A 24,830-nucleotide genomic window follows, 5' to 3' on the forward strand; every position below is an offset into this window, starting at 1 on the left:
GCACTACTGCTTAGAGCCAGGACTGACAAAGGGACGTGATTTCCAGTCTACGTTCAGCCAAGTGCTTCCAAGTGTTGGAAAGTGCGCTGGTGACCACATACCCCTCTCCAAGTCACCCCAGCCACGCCCCAGTTGTGAGCCTTGAGCAAACGATCCAAGTGTCTGAGATACCGTTTCCTCATCCATAAAGTGGAGGTGATGGCATTGACCTGGCCAGTGAGGCCCGGTGACTGGCATGGGGTCTGCCACATGGTGTCCGGTGAACAGCAGCCCGGGACTCACAACTACAGGAATGTGTGCTCTCCCCCGCTCAGTCTGGGGACTAGAAGCCTACACCAGCGTGTCAGCATGGGCTCAGGGTGGAGCCCTTCCCTGCCTCTGCCAGGCTCCTGGGGCCGCGGCCATCCCACCCAGCCTCGGGCCTCACCCCTCTGCCTTCTCTCGTGTGTCTTCTCTTCTCTCTCTCTAGGGACCAGCCACTGGATTTCGGGCCCCTCTGGATGATGACCCAGGAGGATCTCACCTCTAGATCCGTAACGAATTCCATCTGCAAACACCCTGTTTCCAATTAGGTCACCTTCTGAGGCTCCAGGCAGACATGATTTTGGGGACACCGTTCACCCCATTACCTGCCCTGAGGCTCTCCCCAGGCTCCTGGAGTCCCAAGCTAGATTTTCAGCTTGCTGGCAAATAGCAGGTGCCATTGATTCCTTGACCCCAAATCCCTCTGCCACTTCTGTCCCCCAGCTGCAGGCCAAGGGGCCTCATGACCATTAAAGAAATAAATCATCCACGAGTAAGCAAAGTATCAACAGACACAGGTGATGAGGGGCGAGATCTGGAACTCCAAGCATTCCCACTGGACGCTGTCCCAGGGAGGGGCAGCCCCACCACTGGTATGCAGGCCACGCCCAGGGTTACCATGGAAACGTTCTCCCAGGTGAGGGGAGTTGGGCAGCTGGGAGTGGCAGGAGGGTCTGAGTCCTGCTATTCCTTTCTCTCAGCCGTGCAAAGGGGCTGTGGTCACATGGTCTCTGCCCACCTGGAATGTGAGTGGCGGTTCAGAGCAGGGACTCAATGACAGGCATCTGTCGAACAAGCAGTTGACAACAGTATCCGGACAGAGTTCTCCTTGTCAGAAATCCAACAGATACTTGCTTGGCTTGTCCTCAGTGGAGAAAATATTCAACAACAACTCATGGCAAATCATAGGGCCCCAGAAAGGGGAGCTTAAGGGTTGTTTGAGAAGAGAAAATAACATCTGGTTCAATGCAGAGATTCCCGTCCCGTCTTCCTCTGCAGGGTTCTGGAGCTCTTTCCCAATCTTGCAGGATGCACCTGTCCCAACATGTCCTAGGGAGGCTGGGACCTTCCCCAGTGCCGGCCCCTGGGGGGACTTCTGGCTGCGTCTCCCTCTCCAGGGAGGGCTCCTCACTCCTCCTGAGCCACCTTCATTCACAACGTCTCACACACACTCTCGCCTCTGGTGTTCATTCGCTCAACAGACACCCGCCAAGCTTTTGAGCCCAGTGCCGGTAGCGGCACAGATGGTGGATGAGACCCAGGGCAGGCCAGCAGGGCTCACAGTGAGCGGGGGTTGGGGGAACCGGGCAGCAGGTGCACAGGCAGCAACAACCTGGCGTGATGCGAGGTGCACACAGAGGAGTAGAGGGATGACTTTACAAAAGGGGCCTTTCACAGTGGGTCCTGCCTGCTGGGTAGGAGTCCGCTAGGCAGAGGGAGTGTGAGCAAGGGACCATGTGGTAGACTTTTGCCTGGGGCCTGTGGTCCACCCCAAGATGATCTTTCCCAGTAAAAAGAGAACAGTAATAGCACTGTTTACTGAGGGCGGGTCCTTGAAACACACACTCTCACAAAGCAACGTCGTCATCTCCATTTCATGGAAGTGGAAACCAAGACTCCAAGGGGTTGACGCCCACGACTGTGAGCTCTGACCCCTCTTGGCTCTGTGGACTTTGTCACTCCCATCAGAGCCCCAGGTCCCCTCAGTGCCCGGTAGGATTGTGCCAGACAGGCATCAAGGGATGGATGGCTTTATGGAAGGGCCGATCTCCTGGATGCCCCTGAACGGCTCCTGTCTGCCCCCTCCCCCCATCACCTCTCCTGAAGGAAAGGACAGCCTGCTCTCAGAATCCAGGCCCTCGACCCAGAATGAAGGAGCCGTGAAGGACAGAGGGAGTCACACACACCATGGAGGCCCTGAGCCTCCAGCTTTCCTGGAGGAAACCGCCAGCTCCCGTCTGGGATCCTGCCTCCAGCAGTGCCCCGGAGCTCACACAGACCAGTCTTCCAAGGGGCCAGTCCCCTTCCCAGGCTCCAGGCCATCCTTCATTCACTGTTGCTGCTGGATGGCATTTCCCCATACAGACATGACATCCTCGCTCCTGCCATTGGACCTGGAGGAGATTTGCCTCCATCCACTCCCATCGCACACAAGCCAGCCCCACACTTCGCGGGGCCAAACTGTAGCCCTTCAATGAAGTCAATCCCTGGGCCAGTGTGGCCGGTGACCACCGAGCTGTCCTGTGCCCAGGCGCCCAGCTGGTGCCTGAGTGACCTCATGACCTGGGATGGCCACGCTCACATGGACAACAGCCATTGGGGACACCTGGCTTCTCCTGCTGGTGGCCTCATTGTTCTCCAGGAGGCACAGCCAGGTCTCATGGACGCTCAGGGTTCCTGGTGCATAGGAGGCAGCCTGTACCCATGTGGCCATGGCCTTCTCCAGGCCTTCTCCTATGCGCCGAGCAGGAATGTCTATCAGCCAGAGCCACGCATGAGGGGAGGGGATGCACCTCTCCAGGGAAGAGCTGTGTCCATTTCCTTCTGCCACACCTGCCATCAAAGGGGGTTTCCGTGCGATCGGGTGCATCTCCAGGGCTCATGCCTGATGCTCGCTGTGGAGGGAGGCGTGCACACCTGAACACCATGCATGGGAAGGGGAGTTCATATCTGGGTTTTCTAGATGACGCAGGACAGCGCTGGGTGACTGCTCTCTCCAGGGGTCAGCCCAGCCCAGCAGTGTCTGGGAGCTCCCATGTCTGCGTCCTCACTGCCCCTCCCGTGCTCGGGGATGAGGGAGCATCGGCCGAGGCTGGACCTCAGGTCAGCCACAGGTCGGCTCTTTGGGCGCCATGTCCACGCGTCTATGAACTCAGTTCTGGGCGTTTATGTTTTTTCATATTTATTTACTGACCCCGTCCTGATAGTGCCCTACAGTCTGAAGCGGTTTTACAACAATCCATCAGCTCTAACAGGGAAAGGGCCCCCGCTGCAACGTGTCCTCTTCTTCAGGAGAGTGCGGTCAGCTCGCCTGACATCTGTTCCTCCTGCCTTTCCAGAGTCCGTGTGCGAAGGTTACATCCACTCTGTGGGACTGTATTTTGCAGTCATCACGAAGCTGCGGATGTCTTTACCAGACTGACATTTCCCGCATAGGAACGCAGGAAATACGGGGTTAGGCCTATTCCCCGATACCTGTATATATTCTTGATACTGTGAACTGCAGGGGTTTTAAAATGCATTTCCCAGCTCAGTGCTGCGGGTCTGTAGGATCGGGGTTCAGCAGGATCATTTGCTGGGAAGCCTTCCTGTTCATTCCAGAGGCTGCAGGGACTGGGGTTTTCTGGGCAAGTGATCGGACCATCTGCGGATAACTTCTGCTCCTTTCTTCTTTATCAACCCTTTGAACCTATCTTTTTTCCTTGGTTTGCTGCTTTTCTGGGACCTTCAGAATCATGTGGACGGGAAGTGGGGGGCACAGCCCAGCCCCCTCCTCGGACTCACAGGGATCCTGCTCAGGCTCCACGGCGGGCAAAAAGCCCTTGTCCACTGAGGCGGGTCTATTCCTCACTTGCTGGGAATGTTTATCCCCGATGTGTATGGGAGGGTGCGGAGGCCTCCCCACATCTACTCCGTGGGCCTTGGGGTTCTCTTTGGGTCTGCCCCACGGTGTCGGCTGAGATCGGGGTGCAGACACATGAGTGGCTGAGCTCACAGCACTTCGTCCTCCCAGCAGGACCCTCCTGGCACAGAGTGGCCTGTGCCTCAGCACCCGGCAGAGATGGGAGAGGACACTTTGGGCATGTCCGGGAGTGCAGATGTCCTTTCAGTTGGGGCCCGTCCAACCTCGCACTGGGCTCCAGGATCCAGGCTGGGTAGGGAACGAGTGTGTCTGCCATGCTGGACAGAGAAGCCCGGGGTGCACCAGTGGGGATGACACCCTGCAGAGTCCTCCGTGCTGGCCCGCAGGCCTCGGGCCTGGGTAGGAGCTAGCTCAGAGCGGGTTGCATGCGGGAGCTGCCCCACGGGCTGGGGGCTGGATGGGATGTGAGGAGAGGGGCCTGCTTCCAGCCTGGCCAGTCCTGGAAAGAGATCTGCCGCCCCTGCCGTTCTCCCCCAGGGGTGGGGCTCATTCCCGGGCCTGACACAGCATCATATCCCTCCCTTGGACTTCTTTGGAAACCCAGCCCTGTCCTCCCCTAGCCTCACCACCTCCCCAAATTGATAGGTCCCCGGAGAGGTCCTCCCACCCTGCAGACAGCCAGGCCAGACCCATCACAGACGCGGAGCCCACCCTGTATGTTCTGGAAGGGACATGCTCTTTCCCGGAGACACCCCTAGTGCCACATTCCCTCTTCCTGGGAGGCTGTGTGAATGCTGACCAAAGCCACAGAGGTTGTGAAATGTTTCTGGTTCTGGCTGGAGGTGAGGGCTGGCCTGGGGAGCCCAGCAGTGAATGAAGAGGGCCGGGCTGCCTGTGGAGGGAACGAGGCTCTGCAGAGCTGCCCAGAGATGCGAACCCGTCCAGGAGATTGCCCTCTGCTAGGGAAGGGAAAACCCACAGCTGTGCCAGAGGCTGGCCCAGAGTCTGGGCTCCTGATGCCTGGATTTCCCTCTCTCCATCCTCCCACATGCCAGGAAACCGAGCGCACAGGGGACAAGGTCCGTTGGCACAGGAAGGGAGTCCTTGCACTGGAGAGAGCCCAGCTTCCCAACAGGCACACCTATGTCTTGCGCCCCTGCCCGCCCCCCTTTTGGAGGCCGTGGGGCTACTAGCACTCCAAGGAGGTGATGGGGACACATGCTGAGCATCCTTGGGACTGTCACCATCCCTCTCTCTGAATTTCCTTGTCCAAAGCTGGAGGCCAACCTGGACTTGGGTGAACATTTGTCACTCGTATGAAGCTTGTGCAGAGAAAGACGTGGTCTCCAAGGAGGGCAGAGAGAGCCATGCTGGGGAGGAGCTCCAGCACCCTGACGTTAGGAAGTGGGGCTGTGTGACCCTGGGCAGGTCACTTTCCTTCTCTGTTTGGGGAGGCAGGTGAGAGAGACTCCAGGGACCCCCGACAAGGGACAGGGGCTCGTCCTGGAGGGTCCATTCCCCTCTCCCCACATGGCTCAGGCCTGAGCAGTCTGCAGTAGTTGACAGAGTAACTGAGTAGTTCTGCTCCACTGGGGTCCGGTGAACCTGCATGGCCAGGTTACCTGATGGGCCTGGTTACCTGATGGGCCCAGTAGGGCCGCCTTCTACAGCAAGGGCCATGGGGCTCCTAGGCTGGGTGCCTGTTTGCTGCATAGGAGCCAGGCACCGGCCCATTCCACACCCACTCTGCAGAGGGGGGGCTGCTGCCTAGGGCTCAGCCCACCCCCTCCTTGCTTTGGCCACAACGAAGGGAGTGACTGCCTGATTCTGTGAGCTCCCCCCCGCCCCCTTTCCTGGTACATTTTCGCTCCTCCTTCTCAGGACCCTGAGGTGGGGTTTGCTCTGGTTACGGATGAAGAAGAGACTGAGGGTCTGAGAAGCCTTGCTACTTGAGCAGATGACTCAGCCTTCAGAGCTCTGAAGCCCATGGCTGCTGGCGCTCTTCCTGAGGTATGAAGTATATCGTCAGAAGCAAACAGGGGAGTCTCAGCCCTGATCTGGCTCTGAGACCTCTGGTTTGTGGACCTTCACTCGACCCCCCCGCACTGGGGTCATCAGTCACATTTAAATGCTGACCACACTGGGGCTCAGAGAAATGGACTCACCCCAGATCCCCAGGGTGGGGATGACCGCAGCTCCCCTCAGACTGGCGGGTCTGCTGCCCCGGAGCCCTAGGTCACAGTGGGTGGGGGGTGGGGGCAGGGACCTCCAGACAGGAGCAGCGGGGGTGACAGCTCCAGGAAGGTCAGGGAAGGTACGAATTCCCAGGCAGGCGTTGGGCCCCAATTGGCCTGGCCAGCAGGTCCCACCCATCACGGGGTGACTACAGGCCCAGGCCCAGGCTCTGCCCAGCGGTCAGTGACCTCAGAGATCTGTGCTGGGGTCACTGTGCAGGCCGTGGCCTCCGCACCAGCGTGGGTAATCAGACAGTCCTGTTTTCAATTACCCTGCAGCCTCCCCCACTCTCTGTGCCCAGCCCAAGAGGGCAGGTTGGGGTCAGGGCTGAGCCAGCTTTTGGGAGGCTCTCTGCTGCCCCCTGGCGGAGCGGCCAGGATGAGGCCTGCAGGCCACCTCTGAGCAGGGCAGGAGCTGGGGGCTCCCTGGACCCCAGGGGCAGGAAGGCTGGTAGAGAACCCCTGCCCCCCCTTCCTTGGGGCCTTCCAGGGTCTGCTGCCTCTCCTGGGCCTGGAGCCAAACCCAGAGCTCTGCGCCCCCACCAGCCCCTCTGCTGGCCTCACTTTCCCCTTCTGCTGAAGGAAGGTCTCACAGAGGGGGAATGGGGAGTGATGTTTTTGGGGCACAGGTTTCCATGGGGAAGTGAGGGAGGTTTCCCAAACAGGCAGAGGGGGAAGTTGCTCTTCACTGTAAATACACAAAATGCCGCTGAACAGTCCACTTTAAATGGCTAATTTTATGTGTATTCCACCTTAACAAAATAAATAAAGGAAAAAAAAGACGAGATTGAAATAACGCCATGTGGGTGACAGGCAGCCAGGAGATCCATGGTCTGTTTGAACCTCAGTTTCCCTGCATGTAAATCGAAGATTCCTGGTGCTTGGCGACCCCAATGACCTGGAAACAGGCTCAGCAGCAGACCCCTCACAGCCCTGGTGGGGCGGGCCAACGGACACTCAGGTCAGGGAGCGCTAGGACCACCTTCCCCCTGCCCTGTTTCTGTTGCCTTCGGGACATGGACAAGGGGTGGAGGGACACTGACGTGTTAATACCCTCTTCTCGGACCCACTCTTGTGTCCCACCGTGGACACATCCCTCGAGGCAGGCGGCCCTCGATGCTCTCTGCCCCACCTACAGGCTGTGTGATGGTGGGCTGGGCACCTACCCTCTCTGTGCCTCCATCTCCTCCACTGAAATGGAGACACTAACAGTCGCAACCATGCAGCCCCTGAGAGGTCAGCCTGAGGACTAGAGGCAGAGCCAGAGCCGGACACATGGTGATGGCAAGGGCAAGGGAGAAAACGCCCAGGGAATCCCATAGCTGGCTTCTGCTTTGATGCAGGGAAACTGGGGTGTGGGGCGGCAGGGGGCCCTGGCCCAGGTCAGTCCTTCCAGTTCATGGCTGCGGATGAGGTGTAGCAGCAGGTTGGGTCCCCGGGGACGGGGCCTGGTCCCTGGACACTGCCCTGGAGGCGGAGCAGGGGAGGGGGCCTTGCAGGCACAAGCACGTTCCCGTAAAATAATGGACACAGAGTACTATGACCCCCTGCTCTGTGCCTCCATTTCCCAGAAAAGGAGCCTCACAGAGATACTAGGAGAAGCAGGCAGCCCACTCTCATGGAGACAGGGACCTCAGGGTGGGGGGCCGGCGACCAGCCAGGGTGCCCGCCCCCAACACCGCGCTGGGGCCAGGTTGACTCTGCGGACATTGAGCTCAGTGGCAAAGGTCCTGGCCTTCTGGTAGAAGAAGAGGGACTTCTCTCGGTCCAGCAGAAAGTTGTGGTAGATGATGGCCAGGCGCGTGTAGATCTTCATCTGGGCCTTCTTGTTGCCCAGGTCCACAGCCGCTGCCAGTGCCAGCTGGTAGTACCCAGCTGCGTCGAAGGGGTCCTGAAGGAGAGAAGGCATTTAGCCACACTCTACACTAATGCACAGCTGGGTGCGGGTGGGGGATTGTGACTCTGTGCCCCGCCTCCCCGGCTGGCCCACCCCAGACCCTCTCGAGGAACCACTCTGAAACCCAGACCCTACCCTTCCCTCCAACCCTTGAGATGGCTCCTGGAACAGAGGACAAGCCCAATGCTGGCAGCCCTGGCTCCTCGCTGCCCCGCACAGAGAGGATTCAGGAGAAAATCAAAGCAGGTATACGTTGTGATTCGACAAACACTCCCGATCCCCCACCAGACACTGGACCCTGTGCAGGGCGGGAACCATGGCTGAGTCTTGGGGCGACATTGACCACTGGGTGACCAGCGGCCTGTGGGAGCACCAGGAGGCTCCTGAGTCAGCCTGGGGCAGAATGGAGGGCTTCCTGGAGGAGGGGACACCCCAACAAAGGAACTGGCCACAGCAGGCAGCTGGGTAGTGGTGTGTACTTGTGTACATATGTGTGCATGTCTTCTCTGTACAGGGGTGCAGGAAAGAGCTTCTCTCCTTCCTGGGTGTCTGCTGGAGGCGATGAAGTCAACCCATGGCCCCTGATGGAATTCCAAGACTGGCTCACGGTGAAGACAGACATGGTGCTGATGGAGGTCATGGCACAGCTGAGAAGCCCCTTGACCCCAGCTTCCCACGCCCAGGGACCTTTCCTTCCTGCCCCATGAGACCATGGAAGGTTAAGGTCCCCAGAATGCCCCCAGAACCTGGCATCAGGTCAGGTACTTCTGGGCCTGGCTCCCTGACTCCCATCTTGGACAAGCTTATTCACTTCCCCAGCCTCAGTTCCCCCTTCTTCCGCAGAGTTACTTAGTCATTAATCACACAGAATCTGGGGTTCTAATCTCTATGTGGTTCCTTCCTCAGATGACCCATGGGTCAGGAGGACATATCACAGATGACTGCGGGTTCTGGGTAGAAGGAGTGCAGGTGAAGTGGGCCACAGTCATGCCAGACCCCAGCCTCTGCAGCTCCTATTTGGGGAAAGGCCCAGCCCAGAGCCTAGCCTGGGACAGCAGGCAAAGACATGGAGCATGCAGGATCCCTGGGTCAGAGGGAGTTGTAGGTTCTAGGATCCCAGATAAGAGCCCAGATCAAACAGAGCATGGGTCACATAGAGCCTGAATCACCCACAGCCTAGATCACACAGAGCCTGGATCACACTGAGCCTGAATCACCCTGAACCTGAATCACCTAGACCCACGATCACATAGAATCTGGATGGCAGAGAGCCTGGATGTCACTGAAACCAGATCAAACAGAGTCAAGATGTCACAGAGAAGGGATTGCACAGAGCCTGGATGTCACAGACCCTGGGTCACACAGAATCTGAATCACACAGAGCCTGCATCACAGAGTCTAGACATCAAAGAGCCTGGATCACCCAGGGCTTAGATCACATCAAGCCTGAATCACCCAGATCCTGGATCACACAGAGCCAGTATGTCACAGAGCCAGGATCACAGAGAACCTGGATGGCACAGAGCCTGGAAAACACAGAGCCTGGATCACACAGAGTCGAGATGCAACAGAACATACATCACACAGAGCCCGGATGTCACAGAGCTTGGATCACACAGACCCTGAATCACTCAGAGACTGAATCATCCAGAGCCTAGATCACACACAGTCTGGATCACACAAACCCTGAATCACCCAGAGCCTGGATCACAGAGAACCTGGATCACACACAGCCTCCATGTCACATAGCCCGGAACACACAGATCCTGAATCTCCAGAGACTGAATAACTCGGAGCCTAATCACACAAAGTCTGGATCACTCAAATCCTGAATCACCCAGAGCCTGGATCACACAGAACCTGGATCACACACAGCCTCGATGTCACACAGCCCAGATCACACAGATCCTGAATCTCTGGAGACTGAATAACTCAGAGCCTAGATCACACAAAGTCTGGATCTCTCAAATCCTGAATCACCCAGAGCCTGGATCACACAGAACCTGGATGAAATAGAGCCTGAGTCACCCAGGGCCTCGATCACACAGAACTTGGATGGCACAGAGCCTGGAACACAGAAAACCTATACGGAATAGAGCCTGGGTCATGCAGAGCCTGGATGTTACAAAGTCTGAATCACACCAAGCCTGGATATCACAGAGACTGTATTGTACAGAGACTGCATGTCACAAAGCCTGGATCATGAATAGCTTGGGTTTCACAGACCCTGGAAGTCACAGAGCCTGGATCACTCAGGCCGTGGATCACGCAGAGTCTGATGTCACAGCGCCTGGATGACACAGAGTATGCATGTTACAGAGCCAGGATCATACAAAGTCTCAATCACACAGACTATGATGTCACAGAACCTGGATCACACAGTACCTGCATGTCACAGAACCTGGATCACTAAAAGTCCAAAATCAAAGAGGCCATTTGTCACATAGCCTGGATGACACAGAGCATGTTTGGGACAAACCCTGGTTTGCACAGTCCCTGATTCACACAGAGCTTGGAACGCACAGAGCCTAGATCATACAAAGCCTGGATGACACTGAGCCCGCATCGAACAGAGCCAAGATGTCACAAAGAAGGGACAGCACAGAGCCTGGATATCACAGAACCTGGGTCACATGGAATCTGGATCAAACAGAGCCTGCATCATACACAGCCTGGATGTTATAAAACCTGGATCACATCGAGCCTGGATCAGCCAAAGCCTAAATCATACAAAACTGGAATCACAGAGAGCCCAGATTTCACAGAGCTTGGATCACACATACCCTGAATCACCCAGAGACTGAATCTCCCAGCACCTAAATCACACACAATCTGGATCACATGAAGCCTGAATCACCCAGAGCCTGGATCACATAGAACCTGCATCAAAAAGAGCCTACATCACCCAGAGTCAATCATACAGAATCTGGGTAGCACAGAACCTGGACTACACAGAGCCTATATGGAACAGAGTCTGGATCACACAAAGCCTGGATGTCACAGAGACTGTATCGCACAGAGGCTGGATTTCACAAGCCTTGATACAAATATCTTGGATATCAACAGACCCTGGACGTCACAGTGCCTGGATCACTCAGGCCATGGATTGGACAGAGTCTGATGTCACAGAGCCTGGATGACACAGGGCCTGTATGTCACAGAGCCTGGATCACTAGGAGTCTGAAATCAAAGAGGCTGTTTGTCACATAGCCTGGATGACACAGGGCATGTTTGGGACAGACGCTGGTTTGCACAGAACCTGATTCACAGAGAGCCTGGATCAAACCAGCCTCAGTCACCAGGAGCTTCAATCCCATAGAACCTGGATGGTCTAGAGCCTGGATCACACAGAACCTGCATGGAACAGAGTCTGGAACACAAAGAGCCTGATGTCACAGAGCTGCATGTCACAAAATCTGGATCATACTGAGCCTGGATGTCACAGAGACTGTATCGCACAAAGACTGGATGTCACAAACCCTGGATTCAAACAGCCTAGATATAACAGATTCTGGATGTCACAGTTCATGGAGCACTAAGACCATGCATCACACAGAGTCTGATGTCACCGATCCTGGATGACACACAGTCTGCATGTCACAGAGCCAGGATCACACACTGTACAGAGCCTGGATCACACTGTACCTGCATGTCACAGAACCTAGTTCACTAAGAGTCCAAAATGAAAAATGCTGGTTGTCACATAGCCTAGAGGGCACAGAGCATGTTTGAGACAGACACTGGTTTGAACAGAGCCTGATTCACACACTGATTGTACAGAGCCTGGATCACACTGTACCTGCATGTCACAGAACCTAGTTCTCTAAGAGTCCAAAATGAAAAACGCTGGTTGTCACATAGAGGGCACAGAGCATGTTTGAGACTGACACTGGTTTGAACAGAGCCTGATTCACACAGAGCCTGGATTGCACAGAGCCTAGATCAAACAGAGCCTAGATCACATTGAGCCTGCATCAGATGGAGCCAAGATGTCACAAAGAAGCGATCGCAGAGAGCCTGGATGTCACATTGCCTGAGTCACTCAGAATCTGGATGGCACAGAGCCTGCTGAATATATAGCATGGATGTCAAAGATCCTGGATCTTTGCCTGGATCTTAGCCTGGATCACCCAGAGCCTGGATCACATTGAGCCTGGGTCACCCAAAACCTAAATCACCCAGAGCTTGGATCACACAAAAGCTGGATCACACAGAGCCCAGATGCCACAGAGCATGGATCACACAGACCCTGAATAACCCAGAGACTGATTCACACAGAACCTAGATCACACACAGTCTGAATCACACAAAGCCTGAATCACCCAGATCCTGGATCACACAGAATCTGGATGGCATAGATCCCCGATGTCACAGAGCCTGGATCACACAGAGCCTGGACCACTAAAGACTGAATCACCCAGAATCAACATCACACAGTCTAGATCACCCAAAGCCTAAATCACCCAGATTTCTGGATCACACAGAAGCTGGATGGAACAGAGCCTAGATTACACAGAGCCTGGATCGCACAGAGTCTTGATCAAACAGAGTCTGTATCTACTAAGCCCACATATAACAGAGACAAGATGTCACAAAAAGGGGTCACAGAAAGCCTGGATATCACAAAGCCTGTGTCACACAGAATCTGGATCACAAAGCCTGCCTCATACATAGCTTGGATGTCACAAAGCCTGGATCACCCAGAGCCTGGATCACACAAAACCTGGATGGCACAGAGCCTGAATCACACAGAACCTGGATCACACAGAGCCTGTAGCCTGGATGACACCAAGCTGGATTACACAGAGCCCAGATGTCAAAGAGCTTGTATCACACAGAGCCTAAATCACTCAGAGACTGGATCACACAGACATGGATGGCACAGATCCCTGATGTCAGAGTCTGGATCATACAGAGCCTGAATCTCCAGAGACTGAATCACCCAGAATCAACATCACACAAACTACATCACTCAAAGCCTGAATCACCCAGATCCTGGATCACACAGAACTTGAATGTCACAGATCCCTGATGTCACAGAGCCTGGATCACATAGAGCCTGGATCACCAGAGACTGAATTACCCAAAATCTCCATCACAGAGTCTGGATCACTCAAAGTCTGAACCACCCAGAACCTGGATCACACAGATCCCGGATCACGCAGAACCTGGGTCAAACAAAGCCTGAGTCACCCAGAGCCTCGAACACACAGAACCTGGATGGCAATGAGCCTGGATCACACAGAGCCTATATGGAACAGAGCCTGCATGCCACAAAGATGGCATCACACCGAGCCTGGATTTCACAGAGACTGTACTGCATAGAGACTGGATCACTCAGTACCTGCATGTCACAGAACTAAGATCACTAAGAGTCTGAAATCAAAGAGGCTATTTGTCACATAGCCTGGATGACACAGGGTATATTTGGGACAGATGCTGGTTTGCACAGAGCCTGATTCACACAGAACCTGGATCTCACAGAGCCTAGATCAAACAGAGCCTGGATCACACTGAGCCCACATCAAACAGAGCCAAGATATTACAAAGAAGGGATTGCAGAGAGCCTGGATATCACAGAGCCTGCATCACACACAATCTAGATCACAAAGAGCCTGCCTCATACACAGCTTGGGTATCACAGAGCCTGGATCACCCTGAGCCTGGATCACATCAAGCCTGGATCACCCAAAGCCTGAATCACCCAGAGCCTGAATCACACAGAACCTATATGGCACAGATCCCTAATGTCACAGAGCCTGGATCACACAGAGCCTGAATCACCGAAGACTGAATCACCCAGAATCTACATCACACAGTCTGGATCATTTAAAGCCTGAATCACCCAGAACGTGGATCACACAGAGCCTGGATGTCACAGAGCCTGGATGTCACAAAGTCTGGGTTACACTGAGCCTTGATGTCACAGAGACTGCATTGCACAGAGACTGGATGTCACAAAGCCTGAATCACAAATAGCTTGGATATTACAGACCCTGGATGTTACAGAGCCTGGATCACTCAGGCTGTGGATCACAGAGTTGGATGTCACAGTGCCTGGATGACACAGAGCCTGCATGTCACAAAGACTACTTCACACAGAATCTGGATAATACAGAGCCCAGATATCACAGAGCCTGGATCACACAGAGCCTAAATCACCCAGAATCTGTATCACAGAGTCTGGATCACTCAAAGCCTGAATCACCTAGAACCTGGATCACACAGAACCGGGATGGCACAGAGCCTGGATCACACAGAACGTGGATCACATAGAGACCGTATGTCACAGAGTTTGTATCACAGAAAGCCTGGAAATAACAGAATCTTGATGTCACAGAGCCTCGATTGCACAGAGTCTGGATCACACAAAGCCCATGTATCACAGAGCCAGATCACACAGAACCCGATGACACATAGCCTCTATTGCAGAGAGCCTGGATATCGCAGATCCTGTATCACACAAAGCCCAGATCACACAGTTCCTGGATGTCCCAGGGCTTGGGTTACATAGATCTTGTATCACACATAGCCTGCATCACACAAAGCCTGGATCACATAGAGCTGGATGTCACAGGTCATGCATGGCAGAAAGCCTGGATCACACAGAATCTGGATTCACAGAGCCTGGATGTCCCAGAGGCTGTATGTCCCAGAGTCTGGACCCCACAGATCCTGGTTCACAAAGAGCCTGGACCACACAGAGCCTGGATCACGCAGAGCCCAGATGTCACAGAATTACACAGAATCTGTGGATCGCACAGAATCTGAATTGCACAGAATCTGAATGGCAGAAAGCCTGGATGATAAAGAGCCTGGACATCACAGAGCCTAGAAGGCACAGAGGCTGGATGTCACAGAGCTTGGATCACACAGATTCTGGATCGCACAGAGCCTGGATCACTAGAGCTTGGATTGCACAGAGCCTGGAACACACAAAGCCTGGATCACACAGAGCCTGGATGTCACAGAGCCTTAATCATGCAGACTGGAAGACAGTGAGTCTAAGTTGCAGTGCACACCACAGCCCACAGGCTCCCCAAGAACTACAGGACTCTAACACAGCAGGAGGCCGCAGTGACCACCTCTGACCACAAGGTGTCACTAGTGCATAGCCAAGGCTGTCCCAGGCAGGGAGTTATGGGTCTCCAACTGAGTGGGGTCTTCCAAAGGCACCCAGCTCCTCGATGCCATTCAGCAGGGAGGGGGAGGGGAAAAAGTCAGCCCTGAGCTGGGGTGCCCCCCACTTCAGCGAACATGGAGCAGGGACAATGTGCAGTGCAGTGCTGTACCCAGGGTGGGGCGATAGGGCAGCAGCCTGTGTAGGGGAGGGAGGGAGACACCTCCAGGCTCTGGTCTGTGTCCATTGCAGGGCTGGGAGCAGATGGGAAAGGGCCCAGCTCCAGCTCCTCCAGCTCCGACAGGGCAGGAACTAAGCCAAATCCCACAGGTTGCACCCCGTCCCCAGCCCGTTTCCCTCTCTGGGATTCAGGATTCCAAGAAGGAATTGCTCTGCCCATAAGGGCAGGTTTCCTGGAGGAGGTGCCAGGATTTGGGTAGCACCTTACAGCGTGGGTCTCTGGGGATAGCACTGACTTCTGCCTGACGCCCTGGGATGTCCCTCTCTCCCTCCTGCTTTAGGGGGATTAACTCTAACTTGATGCTAAGACTCAGCTTTGCATTGACTCCTCCAGGAAGCTCCCCTGATTCCATGCCTTTTTGTTTTGACCCCCTGGTGGCCAAAGTCTGTTCACAGATCAGCACCCCAGGGACGCTGAGCTCTGGAGGGCAGGGCCTGGCCGGTATGCGAGTTCGGACAGTGTCTGCTGACAGTGTCTGCTGACCGTGCCTGCTCCTCTCCGCCTTGCCAGGAGCTCGGGGACACACCGGGGCCAGCACTACTGGAGGGCAGGACCCCGTCCTGGGGGTCTGGGCTCGACCCCAGTGCCTAAGCCTACCCCCCGACCCCCACCCACCTTCAGGTCGTAGAAGAGGATGTCACCAAGCACCAGATACACCTTCACGTAGTACAGGGTTTCCTCATCGAACTGCAGGGGTGAGCCACACAGTGACAGCGCCTTGAGGTAGAAGTGCTCCGCCAGCTCGCCATGGCCCAGCCGCTGGTGCAGGACGGCCAGCCGGTGGTAGGCCACACGCTCGTTCAGCCGGTCCCCTAGGGACGCAGGGGAGAGGGGAGAGGGTGCACATGAGAAACCCGAAGCTTCCCCCTGGGGCGGATTCGGGGCCGCTCAGCCCAGCCCCATACCCCCCCCCCCCCCGGCAGGGGAGAGGACGGCCACAGCCCCCAAGCAGCCCTACAGGCTTCCCGAACTGTCCCCTTCTGCTCCCACTCTGCAGGGGTCGGAGGCCAAGGCCCCGCTGGGGCAGGGATGCAGGGCTCACCCCGGGTGATGCTGAGCGCCACGGCCGCGTGGGCGAACTCCAGGCCCTCGTGGGGCAACTCCAGCTCAGCCAACAGGGCCGCCAGCTTGTTGTACAGCCGCAGTTCCGCCTCCTGGTTCCCTGTGGTCGCGGCCAGCGGCAGCGCCCGGTCCTGCCACACAGGCAGCGGGTCAGGCCCCACCTGCCGCAGCCAGCCCCGGCCCAGAATCCCCGGATGTGCACAGGGAGCTCCCATCCTGCTGCATCTTATTCAGCTCCGGTCCCCAGGGAAAGGTCAGCTTGGAGTGGCCCTGATGGCCCCAGGGCTACTGGGCCATGAGCAAGCTGGGGTGCGACCCACGGCCCATCTTGGGAACCTCAGCCCAGCTCCCCACCCCTGGGCGATGAGAGTCTGACTGGGAGGGTCCAACACCCACCCCCTACCGAGATCTGAAAATGCGTTTCTCTGTCCCCAGGGCAGAGCTGCTCTCCAGGAGCTGGATGGGTAGGGAGAAGCCGGCCTCTTTGGGAGGCTCCTACAGTTCAGAGCCCTGGGGCCAGTCCCCCCACTGACGTGCTGTCCTGTGCCTCCCTTAGCTTCGACTTCCTCATGGGCAAGATGGAGCAGGGCTCGCCTCCCAGCTATTTGAGGGCTTGGAAGCCTAGAGCTGTGTCTGTCCCTCAGATGGTCCCTCCTTTCTCTGTCCCTCCCAGGTTGGGGATGGGGGGGTCAAGATCACCCTAGGCGAAGGCACCCAAAAATGAAGCCCCACTCCTAGGCCCTGGCCTGTGGGGGGCCATGCCCCAGCCCGCCCTCATCACCCAGCTCACCCGGTAGAAGGACACGGCTTTCTCCCGCTCCCAGGTCCCATTGAAGAAGATGTCCCCGGCTGCCTCAAACAGCTCCAGCCCCAGGTTGGGGTCCCCCGTGTACAGGGCCGCATTCTGTGCCACCTGTGGGCATGGAGAAACCCTCTTGAGGCCACAGTGCTCTGTCGCAAGCTCACAGCCTCCCCAGCTGCCCCCAGACCCTCAAGGGCATCCCGAGGATGCACTGGGTATCTCTTTCCTCTCTCACATCTCTGTCCCTCAGCGGGGACTGGCCTGGTTCCAGACCCTGTGCAGCTGGAGACATCAGCTCCCACGATATCCCGGGGGAGCACCATCCATCTGGGGCCCTGAGTCTGGGACTCTGCAACTGAGCTCAGAGGGGGCTCTGAGTCCTGCCAACCACTCCCAGACCCTGGCATGCTCCCTTCCAGCTTCCCCTCTACTATCTTCTTCCACTGCCCATGGCAACACCTGCCCGCACACACCTCCCGTCTCTCCCATTCTGTCACCCCCCTTGCTCAGGATGTCGCTTCTTTGCTGGGCCCAGCAAGGTGCTCAGCAAACACCATGTGAGCAGACAAGAGTGGACTAGGCGCCACGGGCAGTCCAGACCTGCCACACTCCCATGCACGTCTGGCCTTTGCCCCTGTGTTTCCCACCACTGGGAGCCCCTCCTCCCAGGTGGGCACTAGCCCCACTTACCCTGCTACAGAAAGCAGCCTCTGCTCACCCTCCCTGTGGCTCCTGTCTGCACCACCACACCCCTGCCCACAGCCCCGAGCCACAAGCTGTCAAAACTGCCACCCCCTCTCAGGCGCCAGTGGCCGACCTGCGATCCTGGATCCCTGGCCCAGGGAAATACACAGCAGGTGCTCAAAAATGAAAACATTCATGAGCCTCACGAGCCTCCCAGTTTACTCCAAATCATGTCATGTTTGGGAACGCGTCTGGAAACAGAGCTCCCGTGATAAATGCATTTTTTAAGAAGACAGGCCACATGCTGCTGAATCCTGTGTGTCAGTCGAGGGAACGCATCACTTGTGCATGCAGGAAGCACCTGCTGTATACCAACATGGTGGCAGGCACGCAGATGGGGGCTGGGATTGTTGTGGAAGATGCTGGGCGCTGGGGGCCCAGAGCGGGGATGGCACAGGCGGGCTGGCACACAGGAGGTGCCCGCAGCGGATCGGGGATGGAGGATGAGTGAGCGCACGCCCCGCCCCAGCACCTGGATGTAGAGGTCCACCAGCTCGTTCTGCTGGAGGATGTAGTAGATCTTCCCTGCCTGCAGCCAGGCGTGCGCCTCCTTTTCCTTCCTCTGCAGGTCGATGAAGATCCCCAGACTGCGTTTAGTGTAGTCCAGCGCGGACTTGTAGGCCCTGAAAGCAGAGCCAGCCGCTCAGAGCACGCTCCCGGGCCAGGGCAGCTCCTCCCAGCGCCTGAGTGGGGACCAGGCTCTGCAGGGCATAGGGAGGGGGAGTGGGCCACCCTGTCTCTGCACCCCCCTCCCTAGACACGGGCATGCGAGCTCTCCGCCCATAGCTGGGACCCTTAGCGCCAGGCGGAGACTCAGCAAATATCTGGCGAGTGGTTCTCACACTCGGCCATGATAGTAGGACCCTGCTCTCAGTGGGTCTGGGCTGCAGCCTGAGAAGGTACATTCTCGGGAGACTCCCCAGGGATGCAGCGGCTGCTGGTCCGGGGACCCCGCTTTGAGACGTATCGATCAAGGTCACTGTCCATTAGACCTGTCATGAAGCTGAGGCCCAAGGTTGTGGGGTGGAGGCCGAGATCAGCCTGTGGCTGTGGCTCCTTCCCTGCCTCTCAGGAAGTCCCCAGCTGCAGGGGGTATGGTCAGAGGTCTCCCTGGGCCATCCTGTCACCCCACCTGCTCAGGATGCTCAGTGTGAGTGTCACCCAGGACATGTGACCCTGGAACTCTGCCCACAGGAAGCAGGAGGGCCAGCCAGCTATCTCTTCAGGGATAAGAATCCTTCAGGTCCACATGGCCACCATCCTGACATCTGGGGGGACTGCTGGGGACAGGCTGCCCGACTCAGAGCTGTGCTGGTCAGAGGCGACTCAGGACGTGAAGCCACCAGGACGTGAAGAATGGCCCAGAAATTCACTCTTCCTCCACCGGGAGGTCAGGAGGTGTGTGGGCAGAGGACACCTGTCCTGGGACCTGTGAGCCATGACGACCCCCCAGGCCTACTGGCTCACAGCCTAACTGACACTAGGAATGAAACAGTCCCCGAGAAGAGGCTGCCCCAGGATCGGGGCCGGCATCCTCACCGCTCAGTGCCCAGCGACAGGTAGAGCTGGCTGATGGTCTCCAGGAGCTGGCCCTCCAGCACCTTGTCGGCCACCCTGCGGGCCAGCGAGAGCTGGAACTCGTGGTAGACGACGCACTGGGCCTCTCTGGGCATGACGGTCCTATAGAAATGACATAGCCGCTGGACGGCACGCAGCTGGCCTGGGCGGGGGAGACAGGAAGAGGATATCACTGTCCCACACTGCAGTGACATGGGATGTTTGCTGAACTCAAAGGCCCCTGCTCTGTGCCTGCTCCTTCTGCGCCTCTAGCTGGGGTCACGGCAGACGGGGAATCTGAGTCCAGATATGCGAGGCCACCTGCTCAAGGTCGCACACTGTGATAAACCTGGGCGGGACATGCTATAGACACATTGCTGACCACTTCTACAATTCTTAGGCCTGGGGGTCCTGGCCTGCCTTTCTCTGCTTCCCAAAACCCTCCTGGCCAGACAGGAGCTGTCTTCACACCATGCTGACCGGGCAGGGATCACTGGCCTCTCCGTGCAGCAGGCGGGCACTCGGAGTCCGAAGCAGAGTTCCAAGTCTGGGGCACACAGCACATGGTGGGGCTGGGACTCTGACCCGGCTTCCAGCTCCTTCACGAAGCCAGGATCCAAGCCCACAGCCTTACTTGCCTTGCCTGAACCGGGGGCTGAGAACGGTCAAGCACTTTCCCAATTAAACCTATCCAGACATCGAAGAGGTCACAGATGACCAGAACAACCCTGTGGCCATGCGATCTTGTGAGTCCTGTTGTCCAGATCCCAGCGCCACTCTCAAAACTTGTGAGGGGACAGACGTCTTATAAAAAGCATGGAATGAGACTAGGAATCAGTAGGAAGAAAGTTCAGGAAATTCCCTAATAGGCGGGCACGAAGAATGGGCTCCTGGACAGCCCGCGGCCGGCAGAAGGCATCACAACAGGAATCGAAGGGTTTTGGACATGAGTAGAGATAAAAGGACAACGTACCCAAACCTACGGGACGCAGGATGGCAGCATTTAAAGGGAATTTATAGCTATAAACGCCTATGTTAAAAAGGAAGAAAAAGAAAAACTTCAGATAAAAAATGTCCACCTTAGGGAACAAGAAAAAGAGGAAGTAACTAGACCCAAAAGGAAGGAACAACAGAGGCTCCAGAGCAAAGATAAATTAGTAACGGAGAATAGAAAAACCGAGAGAAAATGAAAGAAACTGAGTGATGAATCTTTGGGAAGATGGGCAAAGTGGATTCCTCTTTAGCCAGACCAGAAGTAAAGCTGTCAATTGTTAGAATCAGCAGCGAAAGGGGGACCTCAGCACCAATCTTACAGAAATGAAAGGATCACAGAAGAGATGGGCGATCGATGCTGACAAAGGTCAACCTCGATAAAACAGACAAGCCTGGGGAGAGAGAGGCTACTGAAACCAGCTCACAAGGATTCAGCGTGACTCTCAGTGTCCCTGAGGTTCAGCATGAGGGAGAGGGACAGAAGCCTTGTGAGCACAGCCAGGACCTGCCTGAGGCTGCAGGGCACATCTGGGGACCCAGCTCTTGGTTTCTCCTAGGTCCAGAGGGTCCCCTTCCAGGTTCAGTGAGAGTCCTGTATCCCTCAATGGCTCCCCAGTGCTCTTGGGGAAAATTGCAGGCCACAGTCTGGGTTCCCTAGCCCCTACCTAACCCTCAGCCAAGGTTTGCATCACCCACCATCCAACACACCCATCCCAAACACTGCATTCCCCTGCATGGCCCAGCCTACTCACCCCAGGGCCTTTGCACAGATGGCACCTTCTGCCTGCACTCCACCCCACGTGTGGCTCAACCCTCAGGTCCCAGAGCCAGGGCCAGGAGCCTCCCATCATCACAGGGAGTACCCCCCTCTTGTGCCTCCTGTGACCTGGGCATCGTGTTCCCACACTTGGCCACCAGCCCATGTGGGTGCCCTTTCTGGCAGAGCTGGCACGGAGCCTGGCATACTCTGAGAGCTGCTGCCCAGTCAGCCTCACAGCAGCTGCAAACATCTGCAGGTTTCCATCATTCAACACCCTGGATGGTGGAAAAACCACCGCTTGCCTCCGGGTCGCAAACCCCAGGTGGGTGTGCTCCAGGCAGCAATGGGAAGAAAACACGTTATCTCCCAGGACACCAGCGTGCGCAGTCAAGACCTGGGGGGATGCATGGGGCCAGGAGCCAGGTGTGGCGGACGCTTACCCTCCACGTGGTCCGTCTCCACAGCGACCAGGAAGGCCCACTCGTAGCAGCACTTGGCCTGCCGGGCGAGGGCCCGGCGGGTGTACAGGTGGCCCAGCCGCAGAAGCACCCAGGTGAGGTCCGGGCCGCACTCTCTGCTGGGCAGCCGTGCAAACAGTGTCACGGATTCCCGGTGGTAGTGCTGGGCCAGGCCCTCTGCGCCGGCCTGCAGGCACAGGGCCCCAAAGTTGGCTAGGACCACCGCCTGGTTCTGCAGCTGGCCCCCGGCCCGGGCCACCCGCAGGGCACGGTAGTAGCCCTCAGCCGCCTGCCGGGTCCTGCCTGTCCTCCGCAGGGCCACAGCCACCATGTTAGCGATCATGCCCTCCTGGTCCACGTTGGCCACGGCCATGTCCAGGATGGACTCAAGGATGTCCAGGGCCACCATGCTCTGGCCACAAAGCACATACAGCCAGGCCAGCGCCACTATGTAGTCCACGGCCAGTTGGCTGCCGGCCCCCATGGCCATGTCCACGGCCTGCATCATGAAAGAGATGGCTGTGGCCTGCTGCCCATGGCGGCTGTGCAACTGGGCCAGACTAGCACAGAGCAGGCCACGCAGCGCCCCACTCGGGCTGGGGGCCATGGAGGCCAGCGCCTGCCTGAGGTAGAGTGCCGTCTGGGCGGGCGGCCGATGCAGCCGGGGTGAGTTTCGGAGGACCAGGTCCACACTCCAGAGTGCGCTGCCCGGTGAGCCCCGGGCCCGCAGCGAGGCCCCCCGGACGCAGCCGAGTGCCAGGTGCGGCAGGCACTGGCGGCCGTAGATGTCTGCCAGGAGCAGGTAGCCGTCCACAGGCCACGCGGCCTCTGGGGCGCCCACGGCCCCGTGCAGCAGTAGCAGCCTCTCCAGGAAGGGCAGGGCCTCCTCCAGCTGCTTGAGGCGGGCGTGGTGCTTGGCCAGCAGGAAGCAGGCCCGGGCCTCGGCCTGGGTGCTGTGGCAGAGGATGGCCCGCCGCAGGGCGAGCCTTAGGAGTGGCGACTCTGCCTCGGTGCTGCACAGGTGGCTGGGGGTGCCCAGGAGCAGGGCCAAGGCCTTGGGGACCACCTGGGCACACCTGTCCCTGTTCTTCTGTTTCAGGTGGACAGTGGCTAGGTTGGCATACACGGCCACCACGAGGAAGAGGTCGCCAAAGTGGCCACCCAGTGCCCCCAGGGCCTCCTCGAAGTACACACGGGCCTGGGACAGCTTGAGCCTGCGCACGCACAGCCTCCCCAGGAGGAAGCAGAGCCTGGCCAGAGCCATGGGGAAGCCGGCCTTCTTGGCCGCCCCCCGGGCCTGTGCCAGGTGCTCAGCCAGCTCCTCCTCGTCGGTGAAGCCCGGGAACAGGGTGCTCAGCCCCGGCAGGGAGAGGTCATATAGGCCACGGAAGCAGGCCTCATATGCAGGCGCGTCCAGGAACAGCAGCAGTGAGCCCAGCACCTCTGGGTGGGCCCAGTCAGCCCCCGAGTCCAAGCAGAAGGAGGGCTCCTCACTGTGCAGGGAGCCTGTACCACTGGACGCCATGCACAGACCCCAGGACACTGGCTCCTCGGGGCAGCCCTGGCCGGACTTGCATTGTTCCAGAACATTCTTCACCTTCTGGAGGGTCTCACATGGATCTGGGTGCAGGCCAGGCAGAGGCATTTCTGCAAAGCACCAAAACCCCCGGATGGATTAAAGTCTGATCTGGGTCTAGGCTGGGGTATAGACAGCCCTCTGAGCCTCAGGGTCCCTATCAGGTATTGCCTGAGTCTCCCCTACCCAGGAATCGAAATTTACATGAAGGGTTGAGCCCAGAGCCCAGCACCCAGTGCTCAGTGGGAACTCAGTCATGGTTACAAGAATAGGGATCCCTCTGGCTAAGCTTTTCACTCAGTGAACCCCTTCCTATGCTTCTCATTTGAAAGCACTCTGAGTGATCACTCAGAGTTCTTTTCCCTCCAGAAAGAATTAAAGCCACTTAATGGACAGAGATATCCACCTTCCAGCTACAGCTGCCTCTGAGGGACTTCCCAGTGCTTGGGGGGTGACTTTTGTCGGGTGCAGGACCCCCATGTAATCATTACCAGCCAGTCAGAGCAATGGGTCAGCACATGTTCAAAAGCCACCCACAGAACGGATGAAACCTGTACCGCTGGAGGACAGCGACATCTGTGTTCCTCTGTCCCACTGGCGCCTGGGACCATGTCTGGCAGGAAAGTTGAGGAATGGCTCCCAGACACCCCAGTGTTCCCCCTGGCTGGTTTGAGAACAGGAGGCCCACAGCTACTAAAGGGACAAGGTGCTGGAGAATCTGGGGACACCCGCTGCCCCCAGTGCCCGCCAACCGGACTGGTGGCCCTGGATGGAGCCAGTGCCCGGAGGCATTTCTAGGGTCCAGGAGCGCAGAGCTAAGCTTCCTGCTGCGAAAACATGAGCTTAAAGGGGAGTGTGTTTGAGAAGAAGGAACCAGCATCGACACACTCTTCTCTTTCAAGTTCACTTGCAAAAAATATGTTCAGAATTAATTAACTTAGTTAAAATAGAATTGAATGAATAAAATAGAACTAAATGAGTAAGAAAGAATTCAGTGTGGTTCAGGGGCAAATGTCTGACCCAACTACCTAATGTGTGGCTGTGAACGTGACCCCAGCCCCTTCAATGCCACCAGGTCCTGCCTCCCCTCACTCAGTAAGCCCCAAGATGCAAGGGGTGCCAGGAGCAGCCCAGGAATATCCAGAACCTTCCTTGTCCAGTACCCAAAGTGGCCCTTCCCTGTTTCCATCTCAGTGGACCCCATGCCCAGGGAACCCCAGTGGGGCCTCGGGCATTCAAGTCCCCAAGATCTTGCTGATCAGACCATCTGGGAGAGGAGGGGAATGAGATGGAGGTGTGGAGGGAGGAGGGGGGGGTCTCCCTTAACCAGCTCCCAGGGAAAGAAGAGGCAGGTCCTAGAGGGGTTTCTGCTGCTCAAAGCTCAAAATCCAGGCCCTACACCCCTTACCCTCTCCAAACAGATTTCAGCTGGTCTAGGTTTCAAGAAAGGAACCCCCGGTCAGGCATGGGCTCAGGCAATGGAGGGGATGCCCCACCTGA

At 57.0% G+C, this 24,830-nt stretch overlaps 1 protein-coding gene across 4 annotated transcripts in view; it reads right to left on the minus strand.

Annotated features, from left to right (window-relative positions):
- Positions 1-6,837: 6,837 nt before the first annotated feature.
- The window catches only part of SH3TC1 (SH3 domain and tetratricopeptide repeats 1), a 49,400-nt gene continuing 31,407 nt past the window's right edge, over positions 6,838-24,830 (minus strand). For all 4 annotated transcript variants that reach the window (XM_047718762.1, XM_047718763.1, XM_047718761.1 and 1 more), the window contains exons 12-18: positions 21,737-23,401; positions 19,526-19,706; positions 18,459-18,609; positions 17,231-17,353; positions 16,421-16,571; positions 15,994-16,190; positions 6,838-8,011 (exon numbers count right to left, since the gene is read on the minus strand). In XM_047718762.1, the coding sequence (XP_047574718.1) occupies positions 7,754-8,011; positions 15,994-16,190; positions 16,421-16,571; positions 17,231-17,353; positions 18,459-18,609; positions 19,526-19,706; positions 21,737-23,401 (2,726 nt within the window). In that variant the 3' untranslated portion in view covers positions 6,838-7,753. The remainder of the gene's footprint in view (positions 8,012-15,993; positions 16,191-16,420; positions 16,572-17,230; positions 17,354-18,458; positions 18,610-19,525; positions 19,707-21,736; positions 23,402-24,830) is intronic.

The sequence above is a fragment of the Lutra lutra genome, chromosome 2 (assembly GCF_902655055.1).
Source record: "Lutra lutra chromosome 2, mLutLut1.2, whole genome shotgun sequence".
Taxonomy (NCBI): Eukaryota; Metazoa; Chordata; class Mammalia; order Carnivora; family Mustelidae; genus Lutra; species Lutra lutra.